The 10,482-nt window shown below is 45.4% G+C and overlaps 2 protein-coding genes across 5 annotated transcripts in view; both read left to right on the forward strand.

Annotated features, from left to right (window-relative positions):
* Nucleotides 1–1,784, forward strand: part of meak7 (MTOR associated protein, eak-7 homolog) — an 11,031-nt gene extending 9,247 nt beyond the window's left edge. For all 4 annotated transcript variants that reach the window (XM_015017737.1, XM_015017736.1, XM_015017738.1 and 1 more), the window contains 3 exons: nucleotides 449–567; nucleotides 1,008–1,187; nucleotides 1,320–1,784. In XM_015017737.1, coding sequence (XP_014873223.1) covers nucleotides 449–567; nucleotides 1,008–1,187; nucleotides 1,320–1,448 — 428 coding nt within the window. In that variant the 3' untranslated portion in view covers nucleotides 1,449–1,784. The remainder of the gene's footprint in view (nucleotides 1–448; nucleotides 568–1,007; nucleotides 1,188–1,319) is intronic.
* Nucleotides 1,785–3,927: 2,143 nt separating this feature from the next.
* plcg2 (phospholipase C, gamma 2) overlaps nucleotides 3,928–10,482 on the forward strand; it is a 34,710-nt gene continuing 28,155 nt past the window's right edge. The window contains exon 1 of the mRNA XM_015017726.1: nucleotides 3,928–4,123. The gene's annotated coding sequence lies outside the window, so the exon portion shown is untranslated. The remainder of the gene's footprint in view (nucleotides 4,124–10,482) is intronic.

Consider the following 10,482-nt stretch of genomic DNA (forward strand, 5'->3'; position numbering starts at 1 on the left):
AGGTGACCGGAAGGCTTATTATGTTGTACAAAAAAAAATAAATAAATAATAATTGTAGTACATGTTATTATGTGTCAGAAGAGGGCTTTGAAAATAATAATGCAAAAAAAAAAAAAAAAATTGACCAAAAGGGCACTTTGGGGCAAGGAGCAAAAAGGGCAGGTGCTCAAGCTCCCCCAGCTCCCCCCTCTGCACGTGCCTGTTAAATATCTTCATGGTGAAACATGAGGAGGCTGAGCAGAGACAGGAAGTAACCAGCTGCACTTCCTGGACCAGATTGGTTGATGAAGGCAGACTTGTGGCGGCCATTTTGGCTCTGCTCAGCTGGAGGCAGAAAGCCACACAGCCAGGAAGTGGCTCTGCTCTTTTGAATATGGTGGACAGGAGCATGATGGTGTGTGTGTGTGTGTGTGTGTGTGTGTGTGTGTGTGTGTGTGTGTGTGTGCAGGTGACTCCAGATGCTTCCTGTTCTCGGTCTTCCCCACGCTGAGGGTTTACACAGCGACAGGATACAACGAACACTTCATGTACCTGAACCAGCACCAGCAGACGATGCCAAATGGACTGGTGAGACTGGGCCCAGTGGAGCGGAGCCGCTTCACGCTCCAGCACCGCTGTGACCTCACAGACAGGAAGTCACAGCAGCAGCTGAAAACAACAGGGCTTCATGAGCACCTGAAGCTACTGGAGGAGCTGAACTCAGATGTTTAATCTATAAATCAGCTAAATAAGCAGCGTCTGTGCTGCTGCAACATGTTTAGCACTGAGGTGTGTCAGATGTACGGGTGTACCAGAAACACAGGAACACAAAGGTTCCTGCTCAGAACTTTGGATGTAAAAAAGACAACAACAAAAATGCACTAAAATTTTGAACGAGTTAAAACCGATGTGATGAATTAATATCAACTAACTTGTTAAAGTCCCAGTCTACTTCTGTCAGGTGACCCTTCAGGGTATGGGGAGGTCAGACTGCTGGTCGCCATGGTAACGTCTCCTCCTCCCCTCAGGGCATGGGAGGTCAACACGACTACTTCGGCCTGTGGCTGGACAGCGACTTCGGCCGCGGTCACAGCCGCGCGCGCCCCAAATGCACGACATACGGAAACCCGCAACTGTCAGCCGACGAGGACTTCGTCCTGGACGCTGTGGAGGTCTGGGCCGTGGGGAAACCGCCAGCACCGGCTGAGGTACGGAGCGGGACCACAGGACCGAGGTTGCTGCACCAGTTAGAACTGGTCTGAACTGGTTTAAACCGGTTTAAACTGGTCTGAGCAGGTTTGTGGTGGTGATGCCATGTTGAGCCGCTCTTGGTGTTTCAGGATGAGGAAGAGGAGGAGGGGAAGAAGAGTATCCTGACGGTGAATCCGGAGGTCCAGGCCATGATGGAGCTGACGGGGAAGACTCTGCACAGCGAGGGCTTCAGTGAGCTGCAGGAAGACTTTGACTAGACCATGCGCCACTGCATGGACAGGAGATGCTGCGTTCTGCTTCCTCATCCCAAGATTGTTGTTCCAGTTGGAGCTTCAGCCCCCTGCAGGCCTCCAGGTTGAACTGCAGCTCAGCCCCTTCCCCACCCGTTACTGGCAGCAGCCCTGTTTGCATGCAACAGCCCTGACTGTAGAAGAGTTTCTGGATGTTGAATAGTTAATGGTTAGTTTGTGAGAATCAGAGTCTTAGTTTTGGTGCCCAAAGGGTGCCCCGGGGGCCTTTGTGGCCCTTGAAATTATTTTGTGTGGCCCCTGATCACAAGTCAAAAAATGTAAAAAAAATTTGGTTTTCCAAGCTGACAATTTGGAAAATGTCTGTTTTTCTTTTAATAAGCCAACAGTCCAAAGGTCTTTTTATGTAAAACACAAAACCTGACCAAGTATTTACAGTTTGTAGCACAAAGTCTTACTGTACCAAATAAGGCAGATAATTTCACTTATAACGAGAGGCTTGTCCTATTACAATGAAATAATCAGCTAATGCAACTATAACTTTTTCATCAAAGTTAAAAGAAACATTTTTAATGTAAGTTAGTTTTAGTTTTGCTCTAGAAACCTTAAATACTTGGTCAGATTTTGTGTTTTTGCAGTTTCAACAGATTTAATTAAAAAGAAACATTTGTTGAGCAAGTAAAACTAAAATATATTTTAAACAATAAAATAATCACAAATTTTTGCATTTTTAATTCAATGACATTTGGCTGCTTTAAATTAGTCAGGTTTGGCCCCCAGGGCAAAAAGTTTGGGCCCCTGATTTAATGGTTGATGAGTTGGAGCAGAAAGAGCTGCAGCTGCTGCTGGCCCGGTCCAGACCCGATCCGGTTCAGAACCTGCCTGGACCCGGCTCCCTGACTGCTGATGGGTTGTTACAGTTTAAATGAAGAAAGTTTTGGGTTTTCTGCTGAATGAGCTTCAGCTGATCTATCTGATGGATTTCTACCTCAAATCTGTTTCAGTCTGAAACTTTTTGGTTTTTCATTGCATGTGGTTAATGTCTTATCCTCTGTGTGTGTGTGTGTGTGTGTGTGTGTGTGTGTGTGTGTGTGTGTGTGTGTGTGTGTAGTGATTATTGCAGTGCTGTATCGATGTAGTAAAGTTCCCGATCAATGTGACTTTCTGTCTCTCTTCTCGTTTCTGAGCTGGACGCGTCAGGTGACTGAAGGAGTTTTTATTAAGGGGCATCAGAGGAACGGTGGCAGAATAAAATGCACAACACACTTTTCAGATTTTTATTTGTGATATGAATCTTTCCCCAGTTATGATCTGGTTTGTGGTAAATTCTGTTTGTTTTTCAGATTTTTTGGCTCTTCTTGTTGATTTCAGGGTGTCGGAGTAAAGGAGCGGTGAATGCCACACCTTTCAGATTTTTATCCATTTTCTTCTGATTCTTGTCACATAAACAAGAACTGGGTCAGAAGGGAGTGAATACTTTTGCTACAGCTGATTGTGATGAATGACGCTTTGTCAGGGGTCCTTCCTGCAGCCCAGCGTCACAGACTGCTACTGGTGCTGCTGCAGGCAGCCAGCAGCTGAAAGGCTGCCTTGTCTTCCTCCTCTTCCTCTTCCTCTCATGCAAATATCTGAATTATTCATGCAAATGTCTGTTGATTGTCACCTTCTGGATCTGTTTCATGGAGATCATCGACAAGCTTGGTTCAGAAACTGAAGCTTTACTTCAGAGGTCAGAGGTCAGGAGAACAACTCCGTCATCAGCTCCATTTACATTCATGGACTTTGAGTTTAAACGGGTCAGAAATGTTTGAAATCTTATTTTAGGTTTAAAGTTCTGGTCTGGTTCAGCCATTAATCCAAAAGAACCAAATTAAAAATCCTTTGAGATAAATTCAGTAACACTTTGAGCATAAAACTGACGTGACTCTGTCACCAACATGGAGTTTTTATGAATGTTGTCATGAAGCGTCATTCGGTAAATTATGACACTTTCAATGTAAAGTTGCTTTAAAAATCCATTAAAAGTGTCATATTCTACCAAATGACGCTTCATGACCACATTCATAAAAACTCCTTCATGCTGGTGACAGAAGCACGTCAGTTTTATGTGTTACCAGAAATTCTGTTATTGTAGAGGAAACGTTTCCTGTTGCTGCTGCAGGAACAGCAGACGGAAAGTTTTCCCACCACAAAGAATCTGAATGAAAAAGCATCAGAGGGTTTAACTGAATTCGTCATCAATGATCAATATCTCTGAAAAGTATTGATTGGACTGGAAGGACGTTCAGACTGAACATGGAGGTGGAGGCACCATCATGCTGTGGGCTGCAGGTCCATTCCGATTCCGGTTTTACAGATGAATTTATCAGGTCTCGGCCAATAAGAGACTTTCAAACCAGAACCAGTAGAGCCCAGTAGAACCATCGCAACATTTATTTTGAAAGCTGCGGGTCAGCCGCGGCTGTGCGCCTCTACTTTGCATAGATAGCGTCCTCTCTTCCGGAGTGACTGCCTTCATGCCGACGATCCAGTCAACTTTTACTTCCTCGTCGCGCCGCGGATAGAGGAACTGACCGCCCTGCGGCGGCCCGCTCAGCCTGCTCATCCTCCCGCTTCGTTTCGCAACGTCGGAACCATGACCCGGTAGCGGAGCGGCGGACTGACCCGACACCGACCGGAGCAAGGTAGGACCGCCCGGCAGCTTCTGGCTGCAGGTGCAGCGGCGGACGCAGCTTCACCCGCCGCTGCTCTGGTGCGTTCACGGTCTCACCCAGAACCAGGAAGAAAGCGGGCTCATGTCAGCCCAGCTGAGCTTTCTCCTTCTTCTAGCGGTGAGAACTATCGGTCCATCTTTGGAGACCACGGCAGGAGGTGAGGGGCCCCGGGGCCCATCTCTGCTGAAGAGAAGAACGGAAAACTGGAAAAGTTTCTCAGGGTTTTCTATCCAGTTTTGTTGTTTGGATCCCTAAATAATCAGGAGTTTATTTCTTCAGAGAAAACATCCAGAAGAGCTGATATGTTCTGACAAATATCAATTTATCAGATTCAACTCAACAACTTTCATTTATTAAGACAAAAACCTCCAAACCGACCTGGCTGTGAAAAGTATTCAGCCTTTGGTGAACTTTGACCCCCTGCTGATTTTATTCATACACTTTGGAGGGTTTTAGAGCAGCAACGGCCAGTGGCAGGTCTGGACAGCGTGTCAATCAGAGTAACATCCTGACTTTGACTAGGCCACTCTAAAACCTTTGATGTTGTTTAGAAGTTTGGCCTGCTTCATGCTGCCGGGCCGGTTCTGATGGTTTGTTCCCTTGAAGGTGACCGAACGTTTGGGTTGGACGTTTGGACCGAACCGGTCCAGGACTTGGTGGTTCAAACAGAAATGATCGACCTCGTTTTAAATTCATCACTTATTGATTTATTGGTTATTGTGGCGGCCGAGGCTGCAGCCGTCGTCTTCGAGTTCAAATGTTTTCCAATCTGGGGTCAGAGGTCAGTGGCGGTTCTGACTGTCAGGGAGTTCTGTTTGGGTCCGGTCGGTTCCAGCCAACAGAACTGGGATCATGATGAAGATCAGATCTGAGCTCGACTCATCAGGCTAAACAGACTCAGTTATTGATCGGCTGATCGATTCTTCAGCTGATCAGATTCTGAACGGATCAGAACCGCTCAGGAACCACAGAGAGCCTGAACCAGAGAGCAGCCTGGTTGCTAGGCAACGCTCTGCCTGTACCTGCAGCTCTTCCTCACCTGTTCAGTGAAGCTGCTGGTGGGTTACTGGTGGAGCTGCTCTGGTCGGGTCCGGTTGGAGCCCAGAACCTGCAGGGAGCCCGACCCGGTTCTGATCAAATTATTATTGTATCAGATGATGATCAATAAAACTCTGAGAAATGCAGCAGCTTCCCGTCCAGAACCGAACTGGGTCAGCTGACCGGTTCCATCAGGTTCTGCTTGGACAAGTTGGGCTGTTCTGATAACAAAACAGAACCAAAACAAGGCGACCCGGTTCTGATGATAAACCAGAACTTGCTCAGACCCAAAAAGACTGAGCTGGGCCGGCTCTGGTTCTGATCCTCACTCACTGATTTAATATTTTTTCTCACTAAACGCCTAAAACCTGAATATAGATAAAATATTTAAACTCTTATAAACGATTATTGGACATGAAATTGTTTTGATCTTCAATCTGAAGTGTTTGAGTTTTTCTGAGTAGATTTGGACCTTCGGGTCGATGCGCTGCCTCCATCGGCTTCACCCAGAATGTTCTGCAGATCGGACCTTAAGCGAGCTCTGGCCCCGCTAGCCCTTCTATGAGGCATGGTAGTGGCAGCATCATGCTGTGGGGGTGTTTTGGTGGCAGCAACTGTTAGTCTAGTCAAGGGTTAGAGAGTCTAGAAAGAGAGAGAGAGAGAGAGGGAGAGAGAGAGAGAGAGAGAGAGGGAGAGAAAGGGGGAAAGAGAGAGAGGAAGAGAGAGAGAGGGAAAGAGAGAGGGGGAAAGAGAGAGAGAGAGAGGGAGAGAGAGGGGGGGAGAGAGAGGGGGAAAGAGAGAGAGGAAGAGAGAGAGAGGGAAAGAGAGAGAGAGGGAAAGAGAGAGAGGGGGAAAGAGAGAGAGGGGGAAAGAGAGAGAGAGAGAGAGCGTCCTTGGTATGAAAGTACTCATACCAGGGGTGTGAATGATTTCTGGTAGCAGTGGAGATGGTTCTGATCCAGAGCTGTACTGTGGTTCTGGACGGGTCGGAGTTCTGGTGGCGTGCTGCCGCCACCTCAGAAAGAGGAAATGAATTAGAGGGACTGTCCCTTTAAGGAGGGGTTGAATATTAACCTGGACTGATCGTAATTACACTCTGCAGGCGGCTCTGACCCGGGTCGGTTCCAGCAGAAACTTCTGTCTCATCCCAGGAAGAGAACATGATTCACACCGATTGATCGGGTCCAATACACCCGATCGGGCCTTAAATGAACACTGATCAGGTTTTTTGTTAAGTTTTATTTATTTGGTAGTGAATTATCAGGAAAGGTAGAAATGAGAGAGGAGGCAAAGGTCACCAGGCCGGGACTCCAACCATGTGAGGCGGGCTTTTCTCAGCCAGCTCAGCGCCTCAGGTTCCCGATAAACCCGATCAGGTTCCTGATAATAATCCGGGTGCCACTGGTATCACCCGTTCATCATAATATGAACACATGAATGTGGGGTTATTAAAGCATTCAGAGGGAAAAGCTGCAGCCGGTTAAATATTAAAATCAGTTTATATCTGACTTCTCTCATTTGCATTTCGTATCCATGGAGACAGAAGAAAGCCTCTAATTTCTATCTGTGAAGAGGAACTTCAGTTTTTCCGCTGATCGCCTGCTGGCTCTGAGAACAGGATGTAAGGAAATATGACGACTTTTTGATTTGGCTTTGCTCATTTAGCTCAGTTCATTTGGAAACTTTAATGTGTTTTATTGGGACTTTGTGCAGGGCAGAGCTGTGAGGTGGAAGGAAACTGACAGCAAATCACTGACAGTGAAACATGGTGGTGGCAGCATCATGCTGTGGGGAAGAAGCTGGATGGGGCTAAATCGGGACAAACCCGGAGGAAAACCAGTTAGAGATGAGCTGAACCTGGAGTTTCCCTGTCTCCATGGCAACGCCCCTGAACCTGCAGCACATCCTGAAGCTGCGGAGCATCTCTGACCCGCAGCTTCCTGCTGCATTCCCCTGAAGATGATGACGTCACGGCCGGAGTGACACACCCGGCCTGGACACAGCAGAACACCGGCTACATTTCTCCATTGTTTTATGCAAACTTTTCAAATGTTGCAACAAACAAAGAGAAAATGTGAATTAGGCATGTTTCCATTTCCATTTCCTGGTCTGGAGCAAATCAGCTGGTCTGCTGTTACTTTATCAGATGTTGTTGCTAAGCATGGCTGTAGTAAACAGGAAGTAGATGTTGCTAGCTATCATGGACCAGAGCCTCCGTCCATCCTGGAGTTTTGGACTTTCCTCAGAGTTTGGTTCCTCTGGTAAGGCTCACACTCAGCGTCTGCTACATAAGAACTGTGGTAAATGTGTTTCCATCTCCCATTAGCCTGTTAGCACATTAGCATGCTAATTCTTTTCAGAAGAGTCAGAAGCCACTTGAAGCGAATGAAAGTTTTTTATGAAATTGAAAAAGAAACTCTGAACTTTGCTGTTTCAATCAGCCTTTTCTAATGTGACGCTTCAGATGTCGGTAAAATCTCCACACACACACACACACACACACACACACACAGGGAGCATCAGGAGCAACACACACACAGCTTTATGCGCCACAGAGGGAGAATCCACTTCCTGTTTCCTGACGGATCGACAGGAAGCAGGAAGTAGAGGCTGCAGGGTCACGTTTCCTCGTTTTCTCCTTGCCGATTGGCTGACACGAGGTCCTAACAGAATCTCTCTGGTCCGAACCCGGTTCTGTTCTCCAACCTGAGTTCTGCTGCTGCTTCAGTTGCTGATAAATCTGTAATAACTAGAAAAAAAGTCACTGGCATTTAATAGATCCTCCGTCTTCCTGGTCTTATTACCCCTTTTTCATAGAAATTTCTGAAAAAGAACTAATGATCCCCATGGTGGGTTTTCCAGGAGGTCAGAGGTGAAGCGGTTGTTGGAAAGAAGCTGCTGGTGAGTCGGATCGGCAGAGGAAGTAGCCGCTGGTTACACAACGTTGCTGTTTCTGGCTGTCGGCCGGCAGCTGAACACTAACCGCTCTGTTACATGTTAACGCCGCTCTGCTTCCTGAAATTATGGAAATGCTTCAAGCGATTCTGAACAACTTTTCTGTGTGAAAGGGAACTAGACGTCTGAAGCGGGTTTTATTTCTGCAGATCCGTCCAAAGCGACTGGACTGCAGCTTTATTTCTGCTCCATGTTCTCAGGAAACAGGAAGTTTAAATTTGTAGAGTAAGAAAATAAATGGGACAAATTCAAAAAGTTTGTCTTTAGATGTGAAACAAACAGAACTGTGAGATTTGCTATAGAAATGATATTTAGTCAGCTCACATGAGAGCTCTGAACTTCTGGCTGATCCTGAAAACATCTCAGGAGAATCATTTACCTGTCTGACTGGGAGTGATGGTGGTTTAAACTGGTTCCTCTGGGGATTAATAAACTTTCTGTTTCACATGAAAACCAGAAATGAGCCACAGAAAGGAGAAAACATGATTCCATCCTGTGAAATGAAGCAGTGATGGAAGAAAACTCATGATGAAACATTCCAGGATCTGACCAGCTGCTTCCTCGTTATCTACTTTATTCATTTATTTAAAACCAGTGAATCAACTGGGGTTACTGGGAGCTTACTGGGACTTTAGAACGACTTTATTAGCATCTCGTCCTCATGAATGAGCTGAACTGCTGCTGTCGTCTCTCTTTACGCCTGAAGGTTTTACTGTGGGAACGCAAACAGACCCGCAGATTAACGAGGCAATAAAAACTCAACAAACTGCTAAACATTTACCACACAAGACGTCCAACATGTCCACCATGTCCATCAGATCCAGCATGTCCATCATGTCCAACATGTCCATGAAGCTGGACTGGAAGCTCCCCATAGATTCTAAAGAATCCTCTATCACAGTGTTTCTCAACCTTTTTTTATGCCAGCGCCCCCTATCCGTTATCCAGGTCCCTTGCCGCCCCCATCAAAGCATTTGTAGGCTACTTTGCACTGAATATTGTTTTATTATTAATATTACTATCACTGTTGTTGATGTTTTGATTTTCATGGTTGTTTCTGGAGTTATCGTCAAAAATAATTTCCCAGAGAACAAAAAAGCCATGGGAATAGAAATTATTTTCACGGGTGTTTACAAAAAATGCAATGAACATTCAAGTTAAAATCTGTAGGCCTAACAGCAGCCAATCAGAGTGGAAAATATATTCTTGTTCTGTGCCATTTTCTAGTTGTTAAATATTCCACAAAATGACCAGATAAAAGATGTTCAACATGCCAGTTTAAACTTTAAACTATTTGCAAACCGACTGAGCTCTGCAGCATTAAAACATGGATAGAACTGTAACTACATTAATCATAGCTCTTCTTCTCTCCCATGTTTCCATGAGTTTCTGGTGGTGCAGCTCTGTGCTGCCTTCAGGAGAATGGGACATCAGAGTATCATCCATAAAATTTCACCCACATGGCATTTACTGTGCAAACCAGAGCTTTCAATGGAAAAACTAAAGTTCCTTTTAATGCCATAGAGATATGAGACAGAAACATGGATTATATCTTTATACAGACCTGTCTATTGATTATAGATTAATAGTTCATTGCTCCGTTCTATGTCCCGGTTCTCTTGTTTCAGAGTTTTCCGCAACGAGCGCATCGTTTATTTTTTCTTTAGCCCATAAGCAGCGGAAAAGGTCGGGAAGCGCGTATCGATAGAGAAAAGCAGACTGACGTAAACCTTTTAGCTCCGGTATTCTGATGATTAAAATTCAAAACTGCCGTGGTGCCGTTTCATACCAGATCACGCTCCCTATCGAGGTGTCACCCATCGAGGGATTTCTTTATTTAAATGGGTTCATTTTTCTGAGGGACACACAGTGAGGGTATCGTGATTTTAGTAATTACATGTTTATAAGAGCGATTTTCTGTTGTCCTTCCATGGAAGCGGACAGCTTTCAAAACGGAAATAAAACACTTTTTAATATAAGTTGATGCTTTGACATGATCACAGAACTGCCAAAACATATGTACAAAAATCCTCAATAAAACACAAAATATTTGAAAATCAGACACCAGACAAAGTGAATCACAGGGTTTAACGCTGAACTGATGCAGTGAAGCTACCAGTAGCAGCAGAACGAAGCTGCACCAAAAGCTACAAACACTGAATAGAAGGAGAGCTGCATGATTTAGTGTTACACAATACAGTTTTAGCAAGTTGCTCAAAGTCTAAACTGGTGTTGTGCATTTAAGAAGTAAAATCTACCTTCGACCAAACGCCCCCAAAGGAATCCCAGCCCCTGCCGGCATGCCTAGGTGGGCCCCATGTGGGGAAAAGAAGGGT

This window comes from Poecilia latipinna, unplaced genomic scaffold (genome assembly GCF_001443285.1).
Source record: "Poecilia latipinna isolate Pla-1442-1.1 unplaced genomic scaffold, P_latipinna-1.0 Scaffold2181, whole genome shotgun sequence".
NCBI lineage: Eukaryota > Metazoa > Chordata > Actinopteri > Cyprinodontiformes > Poeciliidae > Poecilia > Poecilia latipinna.